Consider the following 27,615-nt stretch of genomic DNA (forward strand, 5'->3'; position numbering starts at 1 on the left):
CACACACACACACACACACACGCACGTTCTTTACTTTCAAGTTAGATATCGCATGGCCGATACCGGGTCCAGCAATTCCTATTCAAGCTAAACCCATCTTGCTACATGTCCTGTACTGTACTGTACTATTTTTCTCTTGTTCATTAAGGGGTGGAGCTGGCGTGAGCCTACTATGCTAGGAGACGGGGTGGGAGGCATCTACTTGATGGACGAAGTAGTTTTATGTCATACTAGATTTATCTACGAAGTATGTACAGCTTGTGTGGCGATACGAGCTCCCCTTTGATCCGTTTTTCTCAGTTTTGTCCTTATGTTCCCCGGTTTAATGTGTCAACGTGCCCTACAGATGAGATAAATTCATGTATGGTGTAAGAAAGATAAGAAGATTGGTTTCAAGTGAATTAACTATGTCATAGTCTATATCCACGGTCATCGAGTTAGAAGATTCAGAGATTTGACCAGATGTAGTCACAGCTCATTGACCAGCACGTAGCGGTACCTGGCCTTTCCATCTCTCATGTCGATGATAGCCTGGTTCGCATCTCGCATTGACCTCTCCTGGACCCAAGGCTTGATCTTCTTCTCCGCTGCAAGCTGCAACATTTCTCTTATATCACCGGGATTTCCAATGGCGGACCCCGTCAACTTAAATCCTCCCATGATAACGACCCCAGCCGGGAAAGGAAGAGCCCCATCGTCAGGGTTGCCAAGTTGGACAAAGGTGCCTTGGTTACGAAGAAGACTCAGGTATTGAATCAGAGGCACCTGTGAGGATAATTGTTAACCCTGAATGCCCTGTGGTTAGATATTGGTATACTGTATACCTTTGAGGAAGAGACAGTTGAAATGATCAGATCAAGCGACCTGGCATTGCTCTTTGCCCAATCGGGATCATCATCTGTTGCAATGTAGGCGTCTGCTCCCAGCTTGAGAGAATCCTCTCTCTTGCTGGCCTTGCGTGAAATTGCAACAACCCTATCAGCACCCAAGGCCTCTGCAAACAGTATTCCAAAGTGACCCAACCCGCCAACTCCAATAATCCCGACTTGTCTTCCTGGACCGCAACCATTCTGCTTCAAGGGGGAATACAAGGTAACACCAGCACACATCATCGGCGCCGCCTCCGCAGAAGGAATCGCATCTGGGATCTTTATAACAAAGTGTGAAGGTGAACGGTGGTACAACGCATAACCACCATACGACTTGCCACCATTCATGTACACGCCGTTGTACGTTCCCACCCAGTCGAGACAGTACTTCTCCATCCCCGAAGCACACGCCTCACAGTCACCTTTGCGGCCCAGACAGGAGTCACTCTGAGCGCCGACACCGACACGGTCACCGACCTTGATGCGGCCCTCAGCCTTGGAGCCGACCCGCACAGCAATGCCGATAATCTCATGGCCAACACAACATGGGTATAGAGTTGGACCCTGCAAGGCTTTTCATTAGTCTATTTGAACTGTAGGAGTTTTCTTGCTTTTCTTGGAACTTCAACTTACCCAGCCACTTCTCAGGGTATGCAGATCAGAACCACAGATACCGCAGTGAGTAACTTTGATGTCGACGTCGGTCTCCTCCCAGGGTTTCGGCTCGAATTCCTTCCACACCATCTTGCCATCGGCAGCTGTCTTGTCGAAACCTAGCCAGCCTTCGAACTTGTAATCGGTTTGCGCCATGGTGGATTTTAATGATATACGGTACGATGCGGAATTCTTGAGAACAAGAAGATTGCTTCCTCGAATTTGACAATTTCCTAAGGGACGACTCCCTTTGTATACCTATCGACCCAGCATATCACATACCCATTTGGATGCGTCGAAAACCTCCTCCTACTCCACTGGGCCCGATATTTCCGCTATCTCCAGCAGAACTGGAGCTGAATTCGAAGTGTCATCAAATGGCGTGTTTTGCTGTCTTCCTACAGAGTATTCCTTTCTACTCTGTGTACCCCATAGAACATTCGGTTCCTGCGCTAATGCAAGTGGATTACAGGCTATCTTCATTGCATCCAATCAGAGTTGGGTGTTACAGTTGTTGGTGAGCTTGTTCCACGGGACCTCGTTGATTCCGTTTCTACTGAGTTCAGCTCACGATGGAGATAACAATCTTTATTGTTCTGCGCAGTATACTACCTAGGTACTGTGTGGATGGTAGCATCAGGGATGTTACGTGTCGTGACTCAAGCCAGGGAAGTCTCGCTTCGGGCCCCTGGCTTCAACTATACCCTTTACTAGAGGATATCTACTATTTCCTAAACCGTTCCTAGGTTTTGGACACTGAGGATAATGACGTCAACTGCTTCGATTACCATTATATACTAGGTATCTATCTCCAGGATCAGCTCCCAGTGGTCGACCCCTGCAGCTGATGTTCGCCTGAGACTTATTGAAGAACTAGAATCAGCTCAGTGGAAGTATTTTGGCACGACTCCCTTGACCCTCAGCCATCCCGCCTCCAGCGCCTGCACCACTTCCTCCGGCAACGGTCCCTTCTCCAAATCCAGAAGATTCTCCTCCAGCTGCCTGGCACTGCTCGCGCCCACGATGATCGAATCTCCGAGTTCCTTCCTCATAACGCTATGGTGACTCAGCCATCTCAGGGCACACTCCGCCTCCGTGAGGCTGTACTTCTGCGCAACCGGACGGATAATGTCCAGTGCGTCAAAATAGAAGTCGTTCCAATAGCGGCCACGGTGAAGTGCACCCTGCCAGCGCTTCGGATCGAAGCGAGAGCCCGGCTCGTAGTCTGAGTCCGCCATGTCACGCTTATACCGGGAGGTGAGGAAGCCTCCCGCGAGAGGCTGGAAGGCGTAGAGCGCGATGCCGTAGCGTCTCAGACACGGGATCAGCTCCGGTTCAATGGCACGGTGAAGGGCATTGTAGATGCCCTGGTAGACGGACGGTTTGATCCACCCGTTCCTCTCGCAGATCTCGCAGATCTGCGCTACCTCCCAGGACATGTAGTTGCTGATACCGAAGCGGGAGAAGTACCCTTCCCTGTAGAGATTGTTGACTTCCCGCAGCGTCTCCTCGAAGGGGGTCGTGCGGTCTGGGCCGTGAAGATACCACATGTCGATATTGGACGTGTTCAGCGCTTTGAGACCGTCCATGAGACCGCGACGGAGGTCTTCCGGCCGGTGAGAGTAGGGGATGGGGCTCAGGTTGCCCATCGATTTCCCCTCGGTCGGGTAGAGCTTCGTGTCCATGACCAGGTCGCGGCCTTGCCAGTCGGCCGCTGCCAGGAGTGTCTCCGATGAGCCCGCACCGTAGTTGCGAGCGGTGTCGATTTCTTTGTGGCCGTGAGCCTGGAAGACGTCCAATATCTCATTGACACCCTCGATCGTGGTCACGCGGACGCCCTCGATGCCAGGCGTGCCGAACGTCATGGCGCCGAAGACGACGGGGAGTGCGCTCTTTGGTGATGTGCTCATCGTGGCGGGTTCTTTGTAGTATTCTCTCGTAAAGGTCGTCAGGGTAATACTGCGATCGATGATGGAATTGAGAGGTTCACCAGAATCACATTGGCTTTATATAAGTAGGTAGAAGGTATTGGAATCAAGCCGGGTTTCCCTTACACACCATAACAACTCTAATGCAAACTACTGAGATCTGGGCCATGGCAAAGCAAGTCACCCAAAAGTCCGCCGTCTGTGAGCTATATCCGATCTTGCATGAAGCCATATCTGGCAATAACGACCACAAGGAGCCCTATCTAGTGGACCAAGATGGAAGAATCCTACGTCATTCATGATTGAACCGCCTCAACATGCTAGGCTAGACACATACCGATATCCTGCAGACGGAGTTTAAAAGAGACAAAAACACCTTTTCAAGTATGTTCAAGCGATCCAGTGCACATACTACGTAAGTATCTATGAGTATAAGGAAATACAAACGGTCGGAGTAACACGGATTTAAGCGGGGCTTAACCTTCATGCTAAATATTCCAGCTCTAAGATGGTACCTGATTTGCACAACCCTGTCTAACTAATGCAAGTGGCTTACATGCTTAATCTCCCAGAAGTGGGACGGGCCGTCCGACTGTGGCTTGAGCCTGGGCGGATCGGGTCTGCTTGAACGGTGCATGATATCGAGATCTAATGTGCTTTCTATTACTATATACTTAAAGTAGATCTGGCGCCTTTATATGAAAATTTCCAGCAATTGAAAAGCAACTATAGATTGACAAGAAACGTCTTGTCTATCAAAAAGTTGGTATCAACATGACTTTCACAGCAGATAAAATTCTAACACCGGGGTATGGGGTAGTCCTGTCGACCGTTGAGAATTTCGGGCTAGAACTATAGCGAAGATCTAAGATCCAGACCTCTTCAATGCCATTGGATATGTGAGGATCTTAAGCAATGACAGGTCAATCGAAGTAGGACACTGAATTGCCTACAAACAGGTGGGCCATCGGATTTAGCTTCTAACCCCGCCCGCTCTGGGTCTTCTCCGACTGGGCACTTTCTAGATGCCACCGTCAGCGGCTCGCATAAGAAGCTCCCGGTGTCCCTGGCCTAAAAAGGAAAAAAAAAGGTTTCGTCATGCTGTGTTTTTGCTGGGAGCCGTTGACTGCGACCTTAGTTACCTAACTCAACCTGTCTGTGTGTCCATTCGCTGCGCGCCAAATGATACCATCACCCGCTGTGGAAAGTAGTACTATCGTCCACCATCCTTCGAGCGAATCGAGGGAAGCAGCACCCACATCGATGGCTTCCATGTCATTGTCTATGTCGCTGGGTGTACTCGCCCGCCATGCTGGAACGCTGGCGCAGGCTGATGACTGGTCAGGCCTGACCGATCCTGTCGAGCGACGAAGACGGCAAAACAGGATCAACCAGAGAACTTACAGTAAGCGTCGTTTGATTCATTATTCTGCTGCTTGCCGGTGACTATCTAGGTATCTAATATGGTCTGATTGGGCTAACTCTTTGCAGGAAAGCGGAAACGACAGCGTAGTACTGGTCCTGAGGCCAGAATGAAGACCGCAGACATCATCGGGCGTGCTTCCTGGGCGGAGTCTGAGTCTGACTATTTGATGCAGCAAATACAGCAGGCATATGGTCATGGTCACGCACCTGATAGTATCCCGACCGTGAAAAACGGTAGAAGTTCTTCTTCTGTCTGCCGTGTGGCCCCTCCAGAGGCGCGGCAGTTGATGGACCAATGTGAAAGAGCAGCATATAGAAGTTATCTACTCGGTCACCCAACAACCGACCATCTGTTGAGATTAACAAAAGTAAACGTCTATCGAGCATTCGTGAGCAACATCTCCGCGCTTGGCTTGACCATGGACTGGATGCTGGATGATGATACACTTTCCCCGTTCAATACCCTTCGCCCTGACCTTCCGGTATATAATGGCGAAGGGTCTTCTTCCTCCTCCTCCATACCACCTAATCTGCTCCCAACCCAGCTGCAACGCATCGTCCCTCATCATCCATGGCTGGACTTCTTCCCTCTCGCTCAAATACGGGATAATCTTTTACGTGCCGGCAACTCATTTGATGACGAGGAACTGTGTGTAGATGTGCTGGGCTTCTGGGACCTTTCTGGCGGGGAAAAGAGCCTGATTGTCTGGGGCGATCCCTGGGATCCGCACAGCTGGGAAGTCACGGAGGCGTTTGTGAAAAAATGGGGCTGGGTGGTCAGAGGCTGTACGGAGATTCTCCGGTCAACGAATCACTGGCGAGAGAAACGTGGGGAGAGGAAGTTGTTCACGGATATTCCTTAGCTTTTTTTTCCCTTTTCTTTGACATGTAGCTGAAGGGTGATGAGACGTATGTATGTATAACTAGTTAGTGGATCTAAAAAATAATGAGTTTAGAACAGATTTACGGTATCATTACTTGTCCCTAGAACAGTCGCATTTACGTTCATCTTGCAATTGCTTGTAACTATATTCATAACTGGCTTTTTTGGCAAATTTGGCAAAAGGAATATACAGAGAAATACAACACCTTGAAAGCAGGCAGAGAGGTTTGGTGGATACAGGTACCTAGCTTACTATTTCAACCAACGACAGCATAATATCCCAGTGCCTAGGCCCACGTCAAATGCCTGTTGGGTTCTTTTCTGCTTCTAGAGGAGCTTAGTAAGTCATGAACCTTGGAAACGTACAAACGCAATCAAGATGGTCCAATCATCCCACGAGAAATTCGCCTTGCCGTACAATCTCAACGTCAATCTCAAAACAATCGCGAGGAAAGCCAGAACAGTAAACGATATCAACTGCTGGGAATACTCCATGTGACTCTGATCCTCCGCCAAGTAGGCGGGGGTCACTTTGACCATGGCCGGAAGACAGCCGGTCGCTTGATTGCTGAATTTTTGGATGAGAGTCTCAACATGTAAAGACTCGAGAAGCATCAGGAAGGGAAGAGAATGTGGATATACATGTCAGCACTTGGATATCAGGCCACCAACTGATACGTTGCTAAATAATTCCTAGTTGCTTAGCATCAGCATCTGTGCTTCCGCATGGTGACGTTGATTGCGTGGGTGGCCTTGTGTGAGGACTATTTTTAGTAGATTTTGGGAACGAACACATGCACGTCAGAAACTCAATCCAGAGTATTGACCAATTGACAGTATATAAGCGAGCGTTAGTGTTGCACGACCGTTTGAGAGTTTTTGGGGGCGGGTTTTAGTCAACTCCGTAAAGTGCATAATAATCCCCGCAGATGAGCTGTCAGTTGGATAGATAGCCCGGGTTTGTCCATTTGCATCATAATGTATATAGCTGAAGTGCATGATTACGATAACTTCGAAGGAAGGATCAATATCTCTGAGTCGTCAGCGTCCAAGAACACCGTTGAGGAACTTGGAGGATAGGTAGCTTGCTATTATGCTCATGGGATGCTGCTCCAACAACCGCGATCCCATAAGCCAGAGCGTGCGATAAAACATACTAATTTCGTTGGCTTCATTGGGATGACAAGAAGCAGTGAAGGATTCACTAACGACCGGACGGTTCCATTTCCTGACAAAGCACCCCGCAGTGCAGGTAGCCCTACGCATTTATCTAGGCCTCTACATCCCTGACAGAGAACCATCCCCAGCCACCTAAAAAAAAGAGCTATATCACCGCAGACAGTCATGGCAAATCTCCAAGAGCCCAACTTCTCTGCATTGCAGGAATTTTTATCCTCACGTCCACACATTACCCAAGCCACTCCGTCTTCACCCAGTTATGCCTCCCTCCGCTCATCCTACATTATCAACGATGCCATCCAGCCTGCGCTGATTGTTCGTCCGCAATCCACAGACGATGTCGCAGAGCTGATCTCCATCGTGACTGCAAACTCCATCCCATTTACAATCCGTTCTGGCGGCCATGACATGTTTAATCGCTCTTTCGCCAATGGTGCCGTCACGATCGATATGCGCGATATCGCGTATGTCAAAGTTGATAAGGAGTCGCAGTCTGCTCGTATTGGCGGTGGGATTCTAATTCAAGATCTTGTGGCTCAACTAGACAAGGAGGGTCTTGTAACGGCTACTGGAACGATCCCCGTGGTGGGGTACGTCGGTTGGGCAACTCATGGTGGTTACGGGATTTTGAGTCCGAACTACGGACTCGGTGCAGACCAGATTCAGGGCGCCAAAGTTGTCAATGCCCAGGGCGAGATCATCGATGCGGATGAGAAATTGCTCAAGGGCATACGAGGCGGAGGTGGCACATTTGGTGTGATTGTCGAATTGACCATCAAGGTTTACCCCCTGGAAAGGGTATGACCAGAATACTTTACACCCATGGGTCATTTGGAAGCAATTACTGACAATCGCTCTCTTCTTCTTCCATGCAGGCACTCGGTGGTTTGATTCTCTACCAATCCGAAGATATCGTCTCTACGATCAAACAATTCAACGACGGATACCGCGCTCTCTCCACACAGGGAGAAGGACTCCCTCCTGCACTAGGAGCTCACCAGGCAGTCATCAACTCCTCCACGGGCCGAGCCTTTGGCCTCCTCTTCCTCTGGTCCTCATCAGATATCGAAACCGGCAAGATCTGGCTGGACAAAATGCTCTCGCTTGCTCCTGTTGCAATGCACACCGTCACAACCACCACCCTCGCCGAATGGCTGAAAGTGATCGGGACCGTAGTGCCCCAGCAATGCTACGGACCCATCCTTACTGCGAACCTGCGGAATCTGACTCCCGAGGTGGTGGATGTGATTGCCACACATGCGCAGCAGATGCACTCCGATCCTTCAGTCATGTTCGGCATTCATGAATTGAAAGGACCTGCAACAACGCAAGGGGGACATCCGGATTCAGTATTCGCTGAGAGAAGTGCGCATTTCATGCTTGAGATTCTGCCCACGGTGATGTCGCCAGAGAATTTGGATGCCGCAGTCAAATGGGGAACGGCGTTCCACGAGGCGTTGTTGAAGACGAATGCGGACAATCTTCTGCCGACTCTGTATCTTCCCTTTGTCTCTCCTGAGGCGTTGGACATTCGCCAAGTTTATCAGGAGCAGTACGATGCGCTTGTGCAGTTGAAGCGGGAGTATGACCCGAAGAATGTCTTCAAATTCGCGCTCGCCCAGATTTAGTGGCTGGCATGATGATGATTGTCAAATCCATTGCCATTTCAAATTTCGATGATATTATACTAGTACTTCAATCGACGATGAACATATAATTAAGTACCAAAATTCATGTCTTGATTCCAGATCCCTTCATATAATATGTTCCTCAAGGCTTCTTATCAGCATATCCGACATCCCAATCTCTCAAAAACCGCCACCTCCCCCTTTCCATCCATCCAGCACTCTTCCAATGGTTCGCCTTTGCCGGGAACACATCCACAATCCCAACAAGAGTCGCATCGTGCGCGCAGACGACGAGCACATTATCCGCCGCGTCAAACTCCTGCAGGTGACGAATACTCTGCATCGCGACCTCAACGTTAGGCGCGGTGCTCGTCCCGCCCTCGTTAACCCGGATCCGGTAGAACGGCTCCGTGCGGTACTTTTCAGGGCTGGGGTGGATCTTCTCGAAGATGTGACACGGGCACGGCGGCGTCGTCTGATCATTGTACGGGTTCGGGACGATCTCATCTGGAAGTGGCTGGTAAGATGAAGGCCGGAACTCTCCGCCGTGGTGGCACGTATCTGCCGCCATCAGGATGAATGTGTCAGGGGTTGTCCTCGCGAGGCCGCACATGTGGCCCACGGCGTGGCCGGGGACGTCGAGGAGGTAGAACGATCCGTCCCCGAAGTAATCGTGCGCGCCGAAACCGCCGATCCGTGTGGTGAACTTGTCGGGCGTGATCTCGATGAGTTGTCGGCCGCGAAAGTCGCTCTCGAGGAGGTGGCCAGCAGGGTCTTCGGGGTATGGGGGAAGCTTCGCGGCGGGCATGCCTGGTCCGACGACCAGCGATGTTGAACCCGGGAAGGTGGATGGATCTCCGATGTGATCGAAGTGCCAATGGCTTTGTGATAGAGTCAGTAAACGGTATATCTCAAGGATCCAGACCTTGCATTAAATCACAGACAGCACTAGTATCATATATACAGGCCTATCAGATCATATCAAATCAAATCAGAAAAGATATCTTTCACCTCCAAATAATCGCCTCAACCTCCTCCAACCCCACCCCATTCTCCCTCAGGATCTCCGCAACATCCTTCTCGACTTCGATCTGAAAAACCGTCTTCAGACGCTCGTGCAGCGGCTTGGCGAGATTCTCCCAATCCTTCCGGATCCCCAGGTCGAAGACGACCTTGCCCCCCGTGCGTGGGTTCTCGACGAGGAAGGAAAACGCATTGCCTTTCACCCTCTCGAGCCCGTCGATCTTGGGGGCGAGGAAGCGGTCTGCGGGGAAGTCGATGGTGGTGGTTGTGTCGATGATGCTGACCTGGACGGTGTTTGGGGAGGCGGGGATGGTGAGCTGCGATGGTGGTGGCATCGTGCGGGGGATGGGATAGATAAGATACCGTTAGGTTACTACAGGTAGATAGTATGAAAGTATGTGGATAATTTTCGACTCTCAGTTCAGAACAGGAGAATGTCGTGGGAATTGAGTTTCTCAACAGAAAAAGAATTGTCGAGATCAGCAACAAGCAATAAATACCTGTCCTACTATTATCAGCCTAGCTACTTAACTGTAGGCATGCCTTGCGGGGGATCTTAGCGGCGGTGCTGATAAATCTCGGGAATGACGTCTCACGGATCACACAAACACCGGGTGGATTGGCGACACATGTACAACGACCACACTTTGTCTGGCAAACTATTACTCAGGTAGGTAGATTCTAAAACGATATGCACCACACTTTAAACAATAGGGCCGACAAAAGTCATAAAATCGAATGTGGTTTCGAGTCGAAGATACTATTTACATAGTGGACTAATTGGTGATAATATGAAGGAGCTCACCAGGATGCAAAACCAAGCGAAATTGACAGTTTGTTTTTATCATCATTATTATTATTATGAAATACTAGGTAGTGAAGAGCCTAGAACATTCCTAACTACTTCAATTTCAGTTAAAGGCTGCTGTGCTTCTTCTTCCTCCCGGCTGGCAATACCTATTTCATACTGCAGCATGCCCAACGCTTATCCTGTCAATAAATAATAGCCCAACATAAAATGCTCGAGATGGGTGTTGATGTTATAATAATGATCACTGATTGAAGTCAATGATGATCCGGCCGGCGACCTGTCCCTTTCGCAGCTTTTCCACCGCTTCGGGTAGTTTGTCAATCGGCCATTTCTCGTAAATGGGCTTAAGCATTCCCTAATTCAGATAGAAATCGGAGATGCGTCAGACAGGTTTCACCATCACGAGCGACCTTTAAGAGTGTGAGACGAAAACGAAGTATGACAGTGACATACCCTCTTCGCGAAGTCCAACGTTCGGTCTGCGTCACGCATAGAGGAGACCAAAGTCCCGCTGATGGACAGATTCCTGAACATAAACTCGTGCGCGTCGGCTCCGAGGAAGACAGTTCCGGCGGGGGCTGTATTCACGTATTAGATGCCTATCCAGTTCCACAGAGCGGATTTCAGCCAGGACATACGCAGCCCGATACACATGACTTTGGCTCCGACTCTCCTCCCCGTATACGCGACAGCATCCCGATACGCTGCAGGTGCAGTGACGAATACTCCGTGTGCGCCCTCGCCGTCTGTGATATAGATCACTTCGCGGACCACATCACTGCACTCCTTGAAATCGACGAAGGCTTCCGCGCCCATTCGAATGCAGAGGTCACGCTTGTCGGCACCTGTGTCGACCGCGACTGGGCGCAGGCCGAATGCTTTCGCGAGCTGGATGCCTTGAATGCCCACTCCGCCTCCGCCCCCGGGGAAGCAAGCCCAACTTCCAGGGAGTAGATTCGCCTCCTCCAGGCTGCGGAAGATGGTTGACGCGCTGCACATGATGGGCTGCAAGAAGTGAGATATCAGCTCAAGGAAAGAACAAAGATAGGGGTAGTCATACGCCCGCAACCTCATCTGGAACCCCATCGGGAATGCGAGTCATGTAGTTTGCTGGGCTGGTGATATACTGCTGGTAGGTTCCTTACGGATATCAACCTATACGTCTTCTATCACAGTCCTTGCTTTCAAGATTCATACCAGGGCAATGGAGACCTGTGAGCTTCTGCTTCCTGCAATACACCTCGGTCTTATGGTCCCAGCACATCTGGCACGAACCGCATGTGCCCCAGATTGGTTTTACGCCCCCTCGATCTCCAACTTTGACGTTCTTCACGTTAGATCCTACCTTTACGACCACACCCGCGCCCTCATGTCCGGGAGACCGCACGCCGCAGTCGCTCATCTTGCTCGTCCCCAGATCATGCAGCATGTAATGGATGTCGGAGTAGCAAAGGCCAGTGATGTTGAGCTTGAGCAGGACCTCGTCGGGTCCTGGATTTGTTGAAATCAGTATACTACTGAAATTCTCTCCTGGGCAGTTTTAGGCCCTGTCGTGTTGGTATACTCACCTGGCTCCGGAACAGGCACTTCTTCCACCCTCACCGTGAAATCCGGGCCCTCATTGATCACCACCCCAGCTTTGCATGTCTTTGGTATCTCCGGAACCAAGTCTGAACCGTTAGAAGCAGCTGGTCCGTTCGCCCCCACAGTCATTGTGTCAAGTAGAAGTTTTGACGCCTTTCGTCGATTGAGATCACCAATGCATGAAACACGCAGCGGAAGCCAGTCAAGAAACCACCATCGGCGAGGGACGCTGTCCCCACGCATCTTGTATACTTATCTCCGGACTAGAGCTGACTGCGCCCCGCACTTTCACTCTGGGGGCCGGTTGGGCTCTGCCCAGGGATGTTGACCCCGCTCAGGGTGTAACCGGACATGGTTATTATATGTCCGGATGAGAGCGGATGCATTATTGAAGGGAAGGCCAGATAAGATAGAAATCTCCAGATATAGAGACGACCTTTCCTGCTCAATTTCTTAGAACCCGAGATTTTAGTTCCAGCATCGTGTTGAAAACATCAAACAAAAGCACCTTAAATGTATCTAGATTCATGTAACAACCAACATAAAGTTTGAATTGACAGCGTCAGATCTCCCCAACAAGACATTCTCGACGTCGGAATAACTCCACGCGCCATATCAGCACACGGACGTCCGGAGTTGTTACCGAAATTGGAGAGCCTATTAGCTTCCACTTGACATATGCTCAACCCTTATCAGGAAGATAGAGCGTCGGGTCAATATTGTCCGTTTATAGGTTATCGACCAAGAGGTCCTGGAAGCCTTTTAGACCATGAATGCGGGGAAAGCGGGGCCTAGTCTCTAGCGGAGGACGTTTCTAATGTACCTAGCTTATCGGATAGATGTACCACAGGAAATTCTGTCTCTAAAAGCTATCTCTTTATTTTAATGTTATTGGAGACAAGGGATGGGCATGGTGTCTCACGAATGCACACCTGGATACCAAATTTGATTCTTCTCTCTGCACATAACGCCTGAGACTCTATGTACTATAAATTAGCTTAGCTCCCACTACAGATGAGCAAAAAATTCGATTCCTCGTTGGTTCGGGAGAAAGCTGGTCTTGTCCCATGCCGGTGGGTGTAGATACTGTCTTGACACAAGGAGTATCTAGTGATACTCAAGAACTCATCAGGAATGGCTTTTCACAGGCTGTTTGTACTACGATATTCTCTGGAGGGTATAGGTCAGCTGAGCACGTGAAGAGGGGCATGGTTCTAACTTGGTTCTATTGGCCTGGTACTCCAGACATGGTTATCTATCAACGTACCGTGTTGATACACTGTTATGGGACGAAAGTAGAGACCTGCACTTTCAGATGCCGCTACAGGCCTTTTCAGCCATCAAAAAAGTGCTGCACATGTCAGAATGCACCCATGATGTTCAAGCCAATCAGAGAGTGGTGATTATGGACAGTCCCGCGGCTATCTCCGCAGACCCCGGGCCTCGGCCCACGTCGGCCTTTTCTATGCATGTAACTCGACGGAATACGCTTCACAAGTATTTACATGCTGCATAAGTGGATCGCTGTTTCTCTGCAGGGATTATAATCAGCTTCTGCTGTCTTCCACCCGGGACATTTCTCTTTCCCTGAGTCCTTGTATACTTATATCTTCTAGTTGATTGGTTTTCCCTGTTCGTTTCTGGATTTGTTGCTGGATCTACCTACTTCGTATCATTAATAATACCATTCCACGAGATCATCCACCATGCCCCATCAAGTCCTCACTCGCGAAGAAGTCGCGAAGCACAACACCGCAGATTCCCTCTGGTGCATCATCGACCACCGCGTCTACGACCTCACCGACTTCATCGACGCGCATCCCGGCGGCAGCGTCGTGCTCGCCCAGGTAGCGGGCCAGGATGCCACGACGGAATTCTACAACCTGCACAGACAGGAGGTCCTCGACAAGTACAAGGACCAACTGTGCATCGGTGTCCTGGAGGGCGAGAAGCCCGAGGTCATCGAACCCAAGCCCGGCGACCTCAGTCCGGTCCCCTACGCGGAGCCGCTGTGGCTGCGTCCGCAGTTTAAGAGTCCGTACTACAAGGAGAGCCACAGGAGGTTGCAGAAGGCGATGAGGGAGTTCACGGACAAGTATGTGACGCCGGAGGCGCAGGAGAAGGAGAAGGACGGGACGTATATCAGTCAGGAATTGATCGATCGGATGGCGGAGACGAATATCCTGGCTATGCGCCTGGGGCCTGGCAAGCATCTGCATGGTCGGAAGCTTATGGGAGGCGCAGTGGATGGGAAGGAGTTTGACTATTTCCACGATCTGATTGTGATTCAGGAGATGGTGAGGAGTAACGCGAGAGGTCAGTATGCAAGTTCTATTCGCGTCCACATACGGCTTGTTTCAGCTAAAACTGTGGATTTGCTAGGGTTCCAGGACGGAAACATGGCCGGCTTGGCGATCAGCTTGACCGCGGTGCAGCAGTGGCTGGATAACAAAGAGCTCAAGGACAGAGTGACCGAGGAGGTATTGTCCGGCAAAAAGAAGATGTGTCTGGCGGTGACGGAGGCATTCGCGGGAAGTGATGTCGCCGGCCTTCGTACGACAGCAGAGAAGACGCCCGATGGGAAGTACTACGTCGTGAATGGCACGAAGTAAGTTGATCCCTCGATCCTTCTATTGCATGGCGGATTGGACCCTAACCGTCCCCAGGAAATGGATCACGAACGGCATGTTCGCCGACTACTTCGTCACCGGCTGCCGGACAGCCAAGGGCTTCTCCGTGCTCCTGATCCCGAGGGGCGAAGGCGTCGAGACGACACCCATCAAGACATCCTACTCGACCGCCGCCGCGACGGCCTTTGTGCAGTTCGAGAACGTCAAGGTGCCCGTCGAGAACCTGCTGGGCAAGGAGGACAAGGGCTTCATCGTTATCATGAGCAACTTCAACCACGAGCGGTTCATGATGGTCTGCGCCGTCGTCCGCATGTCGATGACTGTCGTCGAGGAGTGCCTGAAATGGTGCAACCAGCGCATCGTCTTCGGCAAGAGGTTGATTGAGCAGCCAGCCATTCGACAGAAGTGAGTCGATCGTTATATCCTCGGAAGCTAAGTTAGAATACTAATCTCTGTCAACAGACTCGCCCGAATGATCTCCATCTGCGAATCCAACCAGGCCTGGCTCGAGACCATCGCCTACCAGATGTGCAACATGAGCTACGCGCAGCAGGCCCGGAACCTGGGCGGCCCGATCGGTCTGCTCAAGTCGCACGCGACCCGCACGGCCCACGAGATCGCATCCGAAGCGACCAACATCTTCGGTGGTCGCGGACTGACCCAGACGGGCATGGGCAAGGTAATCGAGATGTTCCACCGCACGGTCAAGTTCGATGCGATCCTGGGCGGCACGGAGGAGATCCTGGCGGACCTGGGCGTCCGGCAGGCGATGAAGGATTTCCCCAAGGCGATGCTGTGATTGTCTCAACTGACACGCTCCAAACCTACGTACTTTGAGGACGTGAGGTCGTCTTGCGTGGTGACATTGCTGTGAGAAGAGCAGTCAGTGATTCCGTAGTAGACACCGCTGAGACATATATACCCGAGTCCAGACAACCCCTGCTCCTTAGCATCATCCCGTCCCGCCTTCTTGCCCACCCGAGAATGCCTAATAGAATGACATATGCTGGGACTAGGAAAGGCCAAAAATATGACAGAAAGAATATTATACCAGTCAGTCTATGGAGGAAGGAACTCGTTGTCTCGGGCAAGACAGGAGGTACTCATATCATATCCCTCATAATAGGTAGACAGCGTAACAGGCACTCTAGCTAGGTACCTAGCTAGGTACCTAAGATAGGGTAGATACTGCAGAACCAGATAATACGAGAACCAACCTGACTGGATCTACATAGTTACCTGCCTCCTTTCTTATATACGTCTAGCTAGAAATCTCATTTCCGCGATGACACCCGCCTGATGCTGTCAATCAATCAACCCTGCTGGAGAGTACTGCACAGTGCACATAGACCTCAGAGTATTGGACGGAGTAGATGCCTCAAGCCTCAGGAAACTTGTCCACTGTCTGTGCTTCCCTTCCAATTTCGGCCCGGAGCATCCGGTCCGTCCCATCCATCGGGCCAGGCCCGACTCAGGAGGTGACAGGTCAGGGGTTAGGTACCTAGGTCAATCTGGTCTACTGTACAGTAGGATCTAAGCCCTGAGCCCTAACATGAGATGGACACTTGGACACTACTGTACCTTAAAGGGTACCTAAGGTACCTGGTGGTAGATGGAATAGGGTTATAGCCCGAGTGAGTTACCGACCGTGAGCTTCAAGTTGTTCTTGTTCTTGGGGTGGGAAAGTCGAAGATGGATAGATAATGTTTCCCTTCCATTCCAATCTACAGTAGCAGCGGTAGTAATAGATGCCCAGGTCAAGTAGGTACCTACCTAAGCCTGCCAGACTGGAAGTTGAGGAGGTCTGCCCGTCTGTACTGTACTGTACCTGTTCGAGTCTCGGTATGGGTATTAACTTCGTTCATTAGGGATATGCTGTACCTACTGCGTGTAGGTATTGTTTCTGTCACATTATACCGTCAATTACTGTCTTGGACTATTTATTTGCCTCGTGTTCCTGAAAGAAGAGGCAGGTACCTAGATTAGGTAGATAGATAGATCGTGGAACGGAACAACGAGCAAAGATTACTCGAGTCAGCAGTGAAGAAAGAAAGTTTAAATTAGCGCAGTGCAGTGCAGTACTTCTTCTAAAGGAGAACAGAAAAATCTGCGTCGATTTACCTAGGTAGCTAGCTACTAGAAACCAGAAACGAGTCTGGAGAGTTATTCCGTACGTGTATTGTAAGTCATTGGCTATCACTGCTTCAGTAGAGCCAGCCAGCTGAGGCACAGATGGGACGATCAGCCATAAAGCCATAAACCAACGACAACAGGAGAGTCAGAGACAGACACCTTGCAGGAGACAAGACCAAGACGGCAGATGCAGGGCCGTAGGTGCAGCCGAACTGCAGAGACTTGCGGGGAAATGACGTAAATGCCTCAAAAATCCAACCCCAACGGTCAATTTCCAGGCTCCTCTTTACCAGTGAAATACTCCGTACATGCATAATGAATTAGAGATCCTAAGGAGGAGCTCTCGATGTCCATCCATCTCCGAAGGCCCCGGTGGAGTTTCGTTCGTGACGCCTCATACGCAGGGCCCCTCGTCTTACCTAAGAGTAACGTGGTGGATGGTCTGATCCCCTCACGTCTCAGCTGTCTATTCCTCAGCCTTGCGGGGGAGAAGCTTTAGAGAGGAAGGTGAAGACGAGGAGTACGGAGCAATGTGATCGATCTGACGGATTGACGGTGTCATTGTTCATCGCTACTCTGGGCAAAAGCCAAGAGTCACGGCTGTCAAGGCACATGACGTCGTTGTTGGTCGACTATTGATGATGAAGATGGGCGTCTTCGACGTTGGAAGTCAGCAGAACATTCTGCATCCACCGAAACCGAGCATTCTGTCCATCTGGCTAACTTGGGTGAAACCGCGACCTAGGCATTGACCTGGATTACCCGTTACATGTGGATCTTTCTAGACGAGCCTTGGATTGTCAGTACAGTATTCGAGAAAGACAGCCATGACCTCCTGCCCCTTGGCCGTACTGCAGCAAGATCACGCCGGCAGCAGCAACCGACCGTCACGGGGGGACGGAAATTGGTCTGCCAGACCGCTGGACTGTGGGGAAGAAAATCCGGGGAAGCTAGGTGCGTCGCTAGCGATCTCCTAGGGTAGGCCCTAAGCTAGGGCTAAAGCCTAAAGAGCGGGCTGCGAGGAAAAAAGCGGCCGAGCGGACGCCACGACAGGCAGACCGACGGCCGCCGGCCCACCAGTCCCAGTGAAAAATTTTCCTGGGGAAGAGCGCGGAAAATCAGGACGCGAGTCGCGTAGCGCGGTTTATTCTTAGCCCGGGGACCGCGGGGGAGCGATGTGGACGACGGTGGATCAGGGCGATCCCTTCAGCGCCAGTCGACGGCTGGCCGGGCACACGCATAGCCGAGGGCCGTGACGCTCGTTAACCTACCCAAGGCCAGATGGCCAGACCATAGGCTCACAGCTATGCTCCGAGTCTGAATGAAAACTCTTTCTACGCCGGTGACCGCCAAGGTTGCGGTCGATCCAACCGCAGAGTACCTCGTGGCCAGAAGAGAAAGCTCTGGCAGCTGTGCATGCATGCTTTTTTTTGACTCTTTATTAAGCTCCAGGGCAGGCTGGACCTGACCACCAAGGCCGTCATTGGTCCGGCTCGTCAGGGACCTGCTTTGGCGCCAGATCTGCGCAAGGGCGGTCTTGTCGGAGTAATAGTACGGAGCATTCACCCTAAATTCTGGCATTTTCTGCGCACTAGTCTGTAGCATGACCTGCGTGAATTATTCCCAAGGGGCAGGAAGACTGCGTGGCGGTGTTCTGGCCGGGCTGCTGGGCAAGTGAACATGCACGGTGCAGCATGTGCATCCCACCGCGATGGAGTCTTTACGTGTAGGAGCTGCGTTGGCTGAGTTGTACTGTACGTACACAGTGGTACTCGGTACTGTGCATTGCTGGCTAGTACCTACGAGGTACTTTGTCCGTCGCACTTGTTGAAAGGAATGCAAGACATGGTGCGATTGTCGCAATACAGGAGGTAGTCAATAGTAACTCAGGCTCGGCCAAGGTACCTGATCGAGGGACTATGCAGCCGTGTGATGATGTGATCTGGGTCATCCCTACGCAGGGCCTGTAACAGTGAGACGGTGAGACTATGTGCTTGGCCCTGACAAAGAGGAGACTCTGCCAGTCATGTGGTGCGAGCGGCGCATGCGTGCGCCGTTTTTTCAGTTTCCATTACCCCCAGGAAACCTCCTGCTGCTGACGACACCGCCCATTGGCCGCGCGCCAGTTTCTGTTACGTTTTTGCCGCAGCCCTGCATCAGCTGACCGGGCCAGCATCTAGGGCGGCGCTGCTCGCTAAGGGCCGCCGGGAAGCTATAACGCCCGTTGGCTGCCCGTTGCGCGCGCATGCCCCCTATGCCCGCCACCCGGTCTGCCGGCAGCGTCACGCCGCCCTAAGCCGGCGGGCCTGCCCCAGCAACCAAGAGCGCGGCCACCGCCCTGCGCTTTCCACCGGCTTCCCTGACGCCTCATCCGGCGGCCACGAGCCCACCGGGCGCCGTGTGACCTTGGATCGAGCCCGCCAGACCCCAGAGCAAACATGCCCCGCTGGGATGGTGCAATTTGCTCGCCAAAGGAGTCATGCCATGGACGAGCCTGCGGTGTATAAAACATTCCCACGGCCGGACGGTCCCAGCATCTGTCACTCGTGTCTTCACTGTGTGTCTACGTGAACGTTCACTGTTTACCTGTTCAACGGTAGAATCCGTTCAACTACATAAACATCCGCTACCTCCATCACAGCTCAATTGGGATATCCAATTCGACCTCCAGAGCAAGCTTCGTGGTAGCTCTACATCCGAGAACTATATCCATCTGTCCAACCACCCAACAACCTCCAAAACAACAAAATTCCGAGACAACAATCAACATGCCGATATCATCCTACCGCGTTATCGAGCCTCACCCCTCGGTCCCCAATAATAGCCGTCCAGCTCTACACACCTCCCGCGGCGGCGCCGGGAATGTCGTCAACCTCCGCGGCACACCAACCACCGACTCGCGGACGGCCACGGGACCACCTTCGTTAACGCGCCTCGACTCGCGGACCCCCAGTGCCTTCATCTCTGGCCGCGGCGGCGCAGGCAACGTCCACAGCCCCAGCGAGCGCGCCATCTTCAGCTTCGACGAAGAGCTCGAGCGCGATCTGCGCCGGGAACGGGACGCCGCACCCGTCTACCATGTCGGCAGGGGAGGCGCCGGCAACATGATCTACTCCGGAGACAACTACAGCATGCGCTCCCAGGACACCTACAGCCTCTACCGCAAGAAGTCCGGGGCGAGCTCATCCAGCACCGAGTCGGCCACCGAAAAGGCCCGTCGGACCATCCAAAATGGCTGGGGGAAGCTCACCGGCAAGGGCATGGCCTAGACCGATCGATCCTACCTTGTTTCGACCTTTCGACAAGTTCGTTTCAGCGATTGCGCTTTATTCGTTTTTAATCTTTAACGAGATCACGACCCAACCAGCAAACCAACCAAAAAAGTTCTTGCTTCTCTTCTCATTGATCATGATCATGATCGATCATAACGGCGCATCTCGGAAAATCATCAAGGGACGGGGAATGAAATGGAAAGGAAACCAACCAAAAAGAAGAAAGCTCATCGATTTCGGATGCCCTCCCGATCCCAGGGCCGTTTATTCATTCCTTTTTTTTTAACCTTCGATACCAAAATACCGATACCCCTTGCTGCGACTTGAAGCACTGCTTCACCTCTTTACAATTTACATTAGCGAATTTTGATTGAGTGATACCCCCTACGGGTTTTAACTTTCCTTTTTCTTTTTTCTACTACCGCTTCTTATTGAAAAAACGGCGTCCCACGTGCTGTGCATGGGAAAGGGACACTGGCTTGGAATCGGGAGGAAATATCTACATTTTTTTCAGTGGGCATGTGTCTTAGTACATATTTTCCTTTTTTTTTTTTTAATTCGATATCGAGATGGCCATCAAAAAGGATGGTTGGAGATAGCTACTTTCCTGTCTCCATTGGAAACCCATCAATCAACAATGGAATGCAAAGCAAAGCTGGCATTTGCCGTCAGATTATTTTTTCTACTGTGCCTTGATTCTTTGTAGTGCTGTACTTGTATATACTCCTGTAGAATGTCGTAATATGTAGCACTCTGTACTCCACACTGTCGAGTCTCGACGTGTGACGTGCCCTGCAACGCGCTGGACACACGACTCGGTAGTAGTCCTGTCCTCTCCTTGACCGAGTCACCGACACCCTACTCGGCTTACTAAGTTAAGTGACCGACAGGACCTAGACGGTAGACCTAGACCTGGCCCTGGGCCCTGCGCAGCAAACAAGCTAGTACGTACCACTGCGTAGACCTGCACCGTGCCGGGGCCCGCGCGGCTTCTGGAAAAAATCTCTGATCTGCCACGTCCTAAGTCTCAAGTCTGTCCCAATAATTCCAAGTCGATGGATCGACTACTACTAGGTACCAGCTAGTAGCTACCTAAGAACCGACCAGAACACGTCGCCGAAGACGCCAAACTTGGCTTTCGCTTCGAAAGTTCGAAAAGAAAAAAGTTCCAAGCCGGTATCCCCGGCGGGAAAGGAGCCGGGACTGTGAGCTAGTGTAATGCTATTTATTATTATTCTTCTTCTTACTTTACGCATAGTGCAGTGCAGGTAGGCAGGTTGGTTGTCAATCGTTACTTTTCTATCAAGATGGGAGTCACGCCGCTGTTGCGAGTTTCAAATTTTTGAATTGAATCCTTGAGGATTGGGCCGTTACGGAGTGGTTCTTTCTACTACAGGCTATGTACTGTGCTGTGTATGATTCAACCAGAGAGAGCTAGCTATCTATAGAACAAATGGATATGGATTAGGTAGGTAGACTTTTGACGATATGAGTCACGCATGCACTGCTGATGAAATTCCGTGTGCTGTGTACTCGTGGACCAAGTCCATACAATCAATTGAGGCCGTACGTACGTACTCCGTACTCTATACTGCGTACAGCTAAACGGCTCGAGTGTCGCGACCTACCTGGCCTTCAAAAAAGGTCCAAGAGCTGAAGTTCAAGTTTGCTGTTTGCAACCAACCCCTGTCTGTGCTTCTGTTTAGCGTTCCGATTGTTTCGGTCCGGACCGTCCGACTGGTCACATGACACAGGTACCCAGGAGGTACTTGGTAAGGTGGCCTCAGGAGCCTCAGTAGCCTCAGGCCGAAACAACGAGTGCCTCGAGTCATGTCCCGTGCCGCCCGTGACCCTGACCCGTCGGGCCGTCAAGGGCCGTGTCAGGGGTTGTGGTGTAGACCTGTGCCTTGCCTTGTTTGTGCCCTATGCCCTAAGCCCTAAGATGCATCCATCCTATGGAGGACTCCATACGACCGAAAAAGAAAAAAAGAAGTGTTACTCTCTGTTGAGATAAGGGGGCCAACCGCGGATCGAACGCGGGACCTGCTGTAGGTAAGGGTTTTTATTTCAACAGCGATCTTGTTGGTCGGGATTAACCAATTTGAAAAAGATGCTATTTGTAACCCAAAACAGCAATCATACCACTAGACCATTGGCCCTGAGCTCTTGGTGTTTTTGGACTTGCTGGGTCACTGGAGAGGTTGTCGTGCTGCTCAGCAGCTTTGGAGGTTACAGTATATTGAAAATGATGGAGCTCCCTGTCGCGTGAGCTTGAGAAAAGAAACTTTGATCATGGTTTTCTTTTAATGTGATTATTTTTTGTGCATTGTTTTATTTCCGTGTCGGATGCGCCACGAGTCATATCTCTTATTGTTCAGTCCGTGGGACGGACAGTGAGTACTAACTCTGGAGGATGCGGACCTTGTCCTCGATGATGCATGGGCATAAACAAATCCTACGTATGTTTGATGGCCTGCTAGTGAAAGCTATAAGAAAATGTATCTGAGGGCAACGAAAAAGAAAAATCGGTCATATTCATGCGGTCCATGGCTTTGGCATTGCAAAACTGCTAGAATCACTAGCAATAAGGCAGTCATTAATACAGCTATCTGTCTGCAAAAAAAAGAACTGGTACATCTCGTCCACTCATACAACCAGCACGTTCATGCCTGCAGCAGTCTACGCCCTCGGCGGAATCACCTTCGCGGCTACCATCCGCTCAAAGGCCGTCTCGTACCCCTTCACTGTGGGAATCGCCTCCTGGAACCCGATCGACCGGGCCTTCTCGATTGAGTACTCCCTGCCGAAGTCGCCAAAGACCATGAGGAAGTGCACAAACTTCCAGTTCTGCGCCTCGATCAGGCCCTCTTTCAGCCCGTGCCTCTTGGCCATCGCATCCCACGCGCCCTTGTTCTTCGTGACGAACTCCTCGATGGGGATCCCGTTGTCGACAGGTGCAGCGCCCTCGAGGCCAAAGTACGCGCAGAGCCCCGGCCACACGGTCGCCCAGCTGACGACCTCGCCGTCGGTGATGTTGAAGACGGACTCGTTGGGGCACTTGTCCCGATTCAGGGAGACGTAGATCTCCATCTTGGCCAGGATGTCCTGGAACGTGTCGGTGTGTGTGGCGCGGTAGCTCTTCTCCGTGCCCGGGTAGGGGACCTTCGCTCCCGCGCCGTGGACTTCACGGTACAGGGCGAGGTAGATGGCGATGCCCTGCGCGATGTTCATGGCGTTGGTGCCCGGGACGAAACCCACGATGCCGTCCGGACGGATCTCGGAGAAGGTCCACTTCTTACCCTGCGACAGCTCCTTGAGGACGTCGTGCTGGGAGTAGTAGAAGATGTTGCTCGCCCATGGTTCCGGGATCCGGGGCATGTCCTCCCTCAGCGGAGGCGTGATGGTGATGTTGTCCGGGAACTCGACGCCATAGCTCTTGCCGCCCGTTTGGAGGATGACGGCCTCCAGGTTCGGAGCGACCTCGTTGATGGCGGTGATGGAGACGCGGAGCAGCTCCGTGTTCACCTTTCTCAGGGATTGGAAGTCGCCAGTTTGGATGTAAGCTTTAGAAGTTAGCTCGGGATGTTCCGAAACATAAAGTAGACAGCCGGTTTCCCAGACAGGATAAGATCAAGATAAGCTTACCGCAGAAGTAGACCGTCGTGACCGTCTCTACATCCTCGACTTTCTCTCTCAACGCCTGCACGACGCTCTCAGCAGAACCCGTCAGGTCGATACCCGGGACCAGGTTAATGCGAGGGTCTGCCGGGAGCTGGGCGGCCTCCTTGGTCAACGGCCTGTTGCAGAGACCGGTGATACGGCGGAACGTGGTGGGCGTTGGGTAGTTCACGGCGGCGTTCAGGAGAGCCCATCCTGAGATGCCTGAGGCGCCGAAGATGAGGCAGTGTTTTCCACTTTGAGACATGGTGAAGTTGCTCAACTTGTTGATACGGGTTCAACTGCAATCTGGGTGAAGCTATCAAGTGTCCAGATCTGTTTTCAAACTCAGAAAAGAGAGCTCCCGCTTCTAAACACCAGTGGGTCTACGTTTTGAAGATGAGTGCTGGCAGTCAACTCTGCATTTGTAATCATCGCCAATCCCTTCCGACAGGGTGGGCATTTATCCACAGCAATCCGTGCCTGGGACGTGTTGCAAGTTCCATTGTGTTTGGCGGATAGATTAGAAGACTATTTGACATTCTATGTGCTCATGAGTAGGCGCAACATCAAGCTTAGCCGTGTGTAAATTCGAAGCTCCAAGCTTCATGGATCAAGGACACCCCGCAGTGGGGAGCAGCGATGGTTTACCTCGCCACACGAAAACGGAGTTTAGCAGGGAAAAATGAAATACAATATGCTTGAGAAAGCTCAGGTACTGATAAAAGCATATTCCCTGGTTTTGTTGAGAGCGATAAGACTCATGCCAATCAAGCATTGTAGTTCTTCAAGAGTCATGTCCGGCCCCGACGGCATCGGCCTATTCTGCCAGCTCCCACCGCCTTTGTATAACCTCGCCATCGCCGGTCGAAATTGAACGAACTGCACGCTTCAAGCCATTCCTCCAGTATCCTCCACTGCATAGCGACGCAGCGGCGCAGTGTGCGCGCTCTTTTTCCTGTCCGTCTTCCCTAATATTCCTTGTCGTTCTGTTCATCAACGAGCCTCACAGACGACTTGGACGCGACGGTCATCACCGACAGCAACGCGCCTTTGAGCGCGCGAACTTGACGAGCTCCTGCGAAGCTCTTTCTTGATTGTTGGAGAGCGAGGAGGGAAGAAAACTGATTCAAGATGCCAAAATATAAGTATCCCCATTGCCGAATTAGGGTTTAACATGGACAGTGTGGCTAACGTTCTGTGCACTCTTCTGTAGGTTCCTCTTTTCCCGCCAAGCCTTGTACCGACTTGCCTGCAGACACTCGGCGCGAGGCGACTGTTTCCTCCCCTGCCGGAGAATACGTCGAATAGAGATACTAATTGGATATTCCAACAGGCGACTACTGCGATGTCTACCTCACGCACGACTCGATGAGCGTGCGCAAGGCGCATAATGCAGGAAGGAATCATCTGAGGAACGTGGTGGAGTACTATCAACGTACGCTTCCCTCTCCCGATTCGTAATTGAATGGAGGCTCATACTGTTGAAACAGAGATTGGACATGAGAAGGCCCAGTCCGTGATCGACTCCATCACCAACTCGTACGCCGCAGAGGGCCAGGCTGCCGCAAACCCCATGCTGCAGCACGGTCCTCCGGGATCCTACCCTCCGCCATACGGCTTTCCGGGTAAGTCGACCGTTGCTATGCCGTTCCATGCCATGTGAAGCTCGTATGGTACAGTTGCTGATATCTTTGTAAGGTCGTCCAGGCCAGATGCCCCCTCCTCCATTCGGTATGCCCGGTGCGCCAGGTGCTCCTCCACCTCCAGGCGGAATGCCTCCTCGTACGTTCCCCTCTCCCGTCCCTTCTCTCCGTCTCTTATGATATAACATGACTAACTATATACAACAGCCCCCGGAGGCCGTGGCATGCCCTTCCCTCCCTTCCCTCCACCCACCACGACCGGTGCTCCCTCGGCCAGCGGCCTCCCACCACCTCCCCTCCCGAACATGCCCAACATGCCCCCTCCACCAGGAGGCCTCCCCTTCCCTCCACCTCCCGGCGGCTTCCCGCCGAACTTCCAGATGCCCCCTCCAGGCACGGCCGGGTTCCCACCACCACCCATCCCCGGCCAGCAGCCTCCTCCAGGACAGGGGCAGGGGCAGGGGCAGGGACAGGGCGGTCCAAGCCCGAGCCCCGGACCCGGCGCCGCACCTGGGACCTCTGGCCCGCCTGCTCCTCCGCCCGGAACCCAGTACGCGCCGCCACCTGGGGGTGCTCCTCCGGGCGCAGGTGCGCCGCCTTCGGGACCTCCGCCGGGGTTGGGGGAGAAGCGATGAAACTCGATACCACACTTTACTTACTTGCTCTATTTTTCAGTTATTTCTTTTTTATTTTGTATTTGTTCGTCCCAGGAACAAGTCTTCTGTTTATGTTCTGTTCAATCTGGCGCGTGTCATGTCATGTCTTGTTGTGCTGTGCTGTGCTGTTCTTTGCTGTAGCTTGAACTCGGGATAAATCTATTTTCTAGATTAACAAATAACAATGACAGAAATATAGAAAGATAGTACGTAGTGCTGTACGTTTATTATGGCTAGTTAGCCATCAGCAATATATACACACACATCTATGTTAGATTAAAACGGTAATTCGTATTTTATTGACCAGGAGAAAAGATGACATTTGCAGTCACGTACATGTGTATACCGCTTGTCACTAAGCCGACAGAAATAACTCCTTAAGTAACTCGTCGAATATCAGGCGCTAGCTTGCGTGTTCGCTTGCTTCTCTTCTTTTTTTTCCCCCACAGTACGCAGTAATAAGTTCTCTTCTCTCTTGTCATTAATTGATCAATCAACCAATTGACTGATTGATATTTGTCCAGCCCAGCCCAGCCTAGTAGCTAGCAATCAGGACGACACGACACAAGATGAGACGACATGTTCCCAGCCGTGGAAGCTCGTATAAGAGATAGGAATTAAAACGGTACGGAGTACCTCAGGGTATAATACGTTCACATTAGAGGATAGGCCTACCTGAACACCATACAATAAGTTAGGTACCTAGTTTTGAGACGGAGGTCATTCATGTGTGAGGTCCATCCCACCTACGGCAACCTCTCAAGGAATGATGGGAAGGAACTCAGACTAGGTACCTAGGTAACTGTCCTAGGTATTTACACTACTAAGGAAAGAAAAGCCGGTGCGTTTACTAAGGTCTGGTGCATTTTGGAGCTAGGGCTACATACCTTAGACTACTAGGTAATCTACTATCCGACTACCACGTTAGGTACATACCTTAGGTAGGTAACTTAATTACCCAATTACAGCGGATCTACGTTACTCGTCGAAGATCGAACAGAATCTGACCTGATCGGATCACTCCTGTTCTGTTTGCTTGCTTTATCTCGAACTGATTCTGATTCCTGATTTCTGATCCGATTGTGTCTTGAGTTGAGTCACAGCGAAAAGCTTGCCAATAGTATACATATACATATACAGTACAGCACAGCTATTGATTAATTCGATTCCCCTCATAAGCTGTGACGAGGGCTCTGATGAGAGCCTAACCAGACCCCATGTTCGCCTCCCGTTCTTTTGGAGAGTTAAAATGAAAAGACAACAACGCCAGGAAAAAAACAACCAAAGGAAAGGGAGGATACAAGTGAGAGAAGAACAAAAAGGAAAAGAAAAGACCCACGTAAGGTAATGGCCTTGTCCGCTATATACGTCCAGGAAAGGAAGCCATCGGGAGTTTGTAAAACGATAGTAGTAGAGAACACTAGGTAGATAGAATAGGTTCGGACCCAAAAAGACCCTGGTTTGCTTTGTAGCCCTTGATTCACGCGCTGAACAGGCTAATGTATCTGTTATTACAGACAGCGCCTCAAAAAGTAACGTGAGATTATCCTCACTTTCTGACGAAACAGACAATACTCCACGATGGCCCATCGGCCTTAGGGGCAAAAAAAGACTTAGTTCGCTCCCTTCTGAACGGA

General features: G+C 51.4%; 14 protein-coding genes and 1 non-coding gene across 15 annotated transcripts; 6 read left to right on the forward strand and 9 right to left on the reverse strand.

Moving 5' to 3' along the window:
• Positions 1-468: 468 nt before the first annotated feature.
• Positions 469-1,679, reverse strand: VTN00DRAFT_5708 (uncharacterized protein; the record flags this gene model as incomplete). Its single annotated transcript, XM_069432268.1, has 3 exons — positions 469-765; positions 825-1,433; positions 1,503-1,679. The coding sequence occupies 3 exons, from the start codon at positions 1,677-1,679 to the stop codon at positions 469-471; spliced, it is 1,083 nt and encodes a 360-aa protein (XP_069288145.1).
• Positions 1,680-2,407: 728 nt separating this feature from the next.
• VTN00DRAFT_5709 (uncharacterized protein) lies at positions 2,408-3,433 on the reverse strand (the record flags this gene model as incomplete). The annotated part of the gene is made up of 1 exon (XM_069432269.1): positions 2,408-3,433. One exon carries the CDS (start codon positions 3,431-3,433, stop codon positions 2,408-2,410), a length of 1,026 nt encoding a protein of 341 aa, XP_069288146.1.
• A 1,200-nt stretch (positions 3,434-4,633) lies between these two features.
• VTN00DRAFT_5710 (uncharacterized protein) lies at positions 4,634-5,739 on the forward strand (the record flags this gene model as incomplete). Its single annotated transcript, XM_069432271.1, has 2 exons — positions 4,634-4,856; positions 4,943-5,739. 2 exons carry the CDS (start codon positions 4,634-4,636, stop codon positions 5,737-5,739), a joined length of 1,020 nt encoding a protein of 339 aa, XP_069288147.1.
• A 277-nt stretch (positions 5,740-6,016) lies between these two features.
• On the reverse strand, positions 6,017-6,299 carry VTN00DRAFT_5711 (uncharacterized protein; the record flags this gene model as incomplete). The annotated part of the gene is made up of 2 exons (XM_069432272.1): positions 6,017-6,046; positions 6,126-6,299. The coding sequence occupies 2 exons, from the start codon at positions 6,297-6,299 to the stop codon at positions 6,017-6,019; spliced, it is 204 nt and encodes a 67-aa protein (XP_069288148.1).
• An 804-nt stretch (positions 6,300-7,103) lies between these two features.
• VTN00DRAFT_5712 (uncharacterized protein) lies at positions 7,104-8,566 on the forward strand (the record flags this gene model as incomplete). Its single annotated transcript, XM_069432273.1, has 2 exons — positions 7,104-7,736; positions 7,814-8,566. The coding sequence occupies 2 exons, from the start codon at positions 7,104-7,106 to the stop codon at positions 8,564-8,566; spliced, it is 1,386 nt and encodes a 461-aa protein (XP_069288149.1).
• A 142-nt stretch (positions 8,567-8,708) lies between these two features.
• Positions 8,709-9,924, reverse strand: VTN00DRAFT_5713 (uncharacterized protein; the record flags this gene model as incomplete). Its single annotated transcript, XM_069432274.1, has 2 exons — positions 8,709-9,447; positions 9,578-9,924. 2 exons carry the CDS (start codon positions 9,922-9,924, stop codon positions 8,709-8,711), a joined length of 1,086 nt encoding a protein of 361 aa, XP_069288150.1.
• A 717-nt stretch (positions 9,925-10,641) lies between these two features.
• Positions 10,642-12,113, reverse strand: VTN00DRAFT_5714 (uncharacterized protein; the record flags this gene model as incomplete). Its single annotated transcript, XM_069432275.1, has 6 exons — positions 10,642-10,755; positions 10,854-10,978; positions 11,039-11,405; positions 11,461-11,540; positions 11,598-11,891; positions 11,969-12,113. The coding sequence occupies 6 exons, from the start codon at positions 12,111-12,113 to the stop codon at positions 10,642-10,644; spliced, it is 1,125 nt and encodes a 374-aa protein (XP_069288151.1).
• A 1,577-nt stretch (positions 12,114-13,690) lies between these two features.
• On the forward strand, positions 13,691-15,413 carry VTN00DRAFT_5715 (uncharacterized protein; the record flags this gene model as incomplete). The annotated part of the gene is made up of 4 exons (XM_069432276.1): positions 13,691-14,300; positions 14,367-14,592; positions 14,651-15,019; positions 15,077-15,413. 4 exons carry the CDS (start codon positions 13,691-13,693, stop codon positions 15,411-15,413), a joined length of 1,542 nt encoding a protein of 513 aa, XP_069288152.1.
• Positions 15,414-15,418: 5 nt separating this feature from the next.
• VTN00DRAFT_5716 (uncharacterized protein) lies at positions 15,419-16,070 on the reverse strand (the record flags this gene model as incomplete). Its single annotated transcript, XM_069432277.1, has 2 exons — positions 15,419-15,673; positions 16,017-16,070. 2 exons carry the CDS (start codon positions 16,068-16,070, stop codon positions 15,419-15,421), a joined length of 309 nt encoding a protein of 102 aa, XP_069288153.1.
• Positions 16,071-17,953: 1,883 nt separating this feature from the next.
• VTN00DRAFT_5717 (uncharacterized protein) lies at positions 17,954-18,328 on the reverse strand (the record flags this gene model as incomplete). Its single annotated transcript, XM_069432278.1, has 1 exon — positions 17,954-18,328. One exon carries the CDS (start codon positions 18,326-18,328, stop codon positions 17,954-17,956), a length of 375 nt encoding a protein of 124 aa, XP_069288154.1.
• Positions 18,329-18,666: 338 nt separating this feature from the next.
• On the forward strand, positions 18,667-19,318 carry VTN00DRAFT_5718 (uncharacterized protein; the record flags this gene model as incomplete). Its single annotated transcript, XM_069432279.1, has 2 exons — positions 18,667-18,713; positions 18,772-19,318. The coding sequence occupies 2 exons, from the start codon at positions 18,667-18,669 to the stop codon at positions 19,316-19,318; spliced, it is 594 nt and encodes a 197-aa protein (XP_069288155.1).
• Positions 19,319-19,515: 197 nt separating this feature from the next.
• Positions 19,516-20,016, forward strand: VTN00DRAFT_5719 (uncharacterized protein; the record flags this gene model as incomplete). The annotated part of the gene is made up of 1 exon (XM_069432280.1): positions 19,516-20,016. The coding sequence occupies one exon, from the start codon at positions 19,516-19,518 to the stop codon at positions 20,014-20,016; it is 501 nt and encodes a 166-aa protein (XP_069288156.1).
• A 2,018-nt stretch (positions 20,017-22,034) lies between these two features.
• Positions 22,035-22,178, reverse strand: VTN00DRAFT_t108. Its single transcript has one exon. It is a non-coding gene; the product is annotated as a tRNA-Pro (tRNA).
• Positions 22,179-22,698: 520 nt separating this feature from the next.
• Positions 22,699-23,944, reverse strand: VTN00DRAFT_5720 (uncharacterized protein; the record flags this gene model as incomplete). Its single annotated transcript, XM_069432282.1, has 2 exons — positions 22,699-23,582; positions 23,665-23,944. 2 exons carry the CDS (start codon positions 23,942-23,944, stop codon positions 22,699-22,701), a joined length of 1,164 nt encoding a protein of 387 aa, XP_069288157.1.
• A 1,103-nt stretch (positions 23,945-25,047) lies between these two features.
• Positions 25,048-25,957, forward strand: VTN00DRAFT_5721 (uncharacterized protein; the record flags this gene model as incomplete). The annotated part of the gene is made up of 4 exons (XM_069432283.1): positions 25,048-25,114; positions 25,170-25,304; positions 25,378-25,461; positions 25,530-25,957. The coding sequence occupies 4 exons, from the start codon at positions 25,048-25,050 to the stop codon at positions 25,955-25,957; spliced, it is 714 nt and encodes a 237-aa protein (XP_069288158.1).
• Between the last annotated feature and the right edge of the window lie 1,658 nt (positions 25,958-27,615).

The sequence above is a fragment of the Thermoascus crustaceus genome (genome assembly GCF_041956765.1).
Source record: "Thermoascus crustaceus strain CBS 181.67 unplaced genomic scaffold VTN00scaffold_3, whole genome shotgun sequence".
In the NCBI taxonomy this organism is placed as follows: Eukaryota; Fungi; Ascomycota; class Eurotiomycetes; order Eurotiales; family Thermoascaceae; genus Thermoascus; species Thermoascus crustaceus.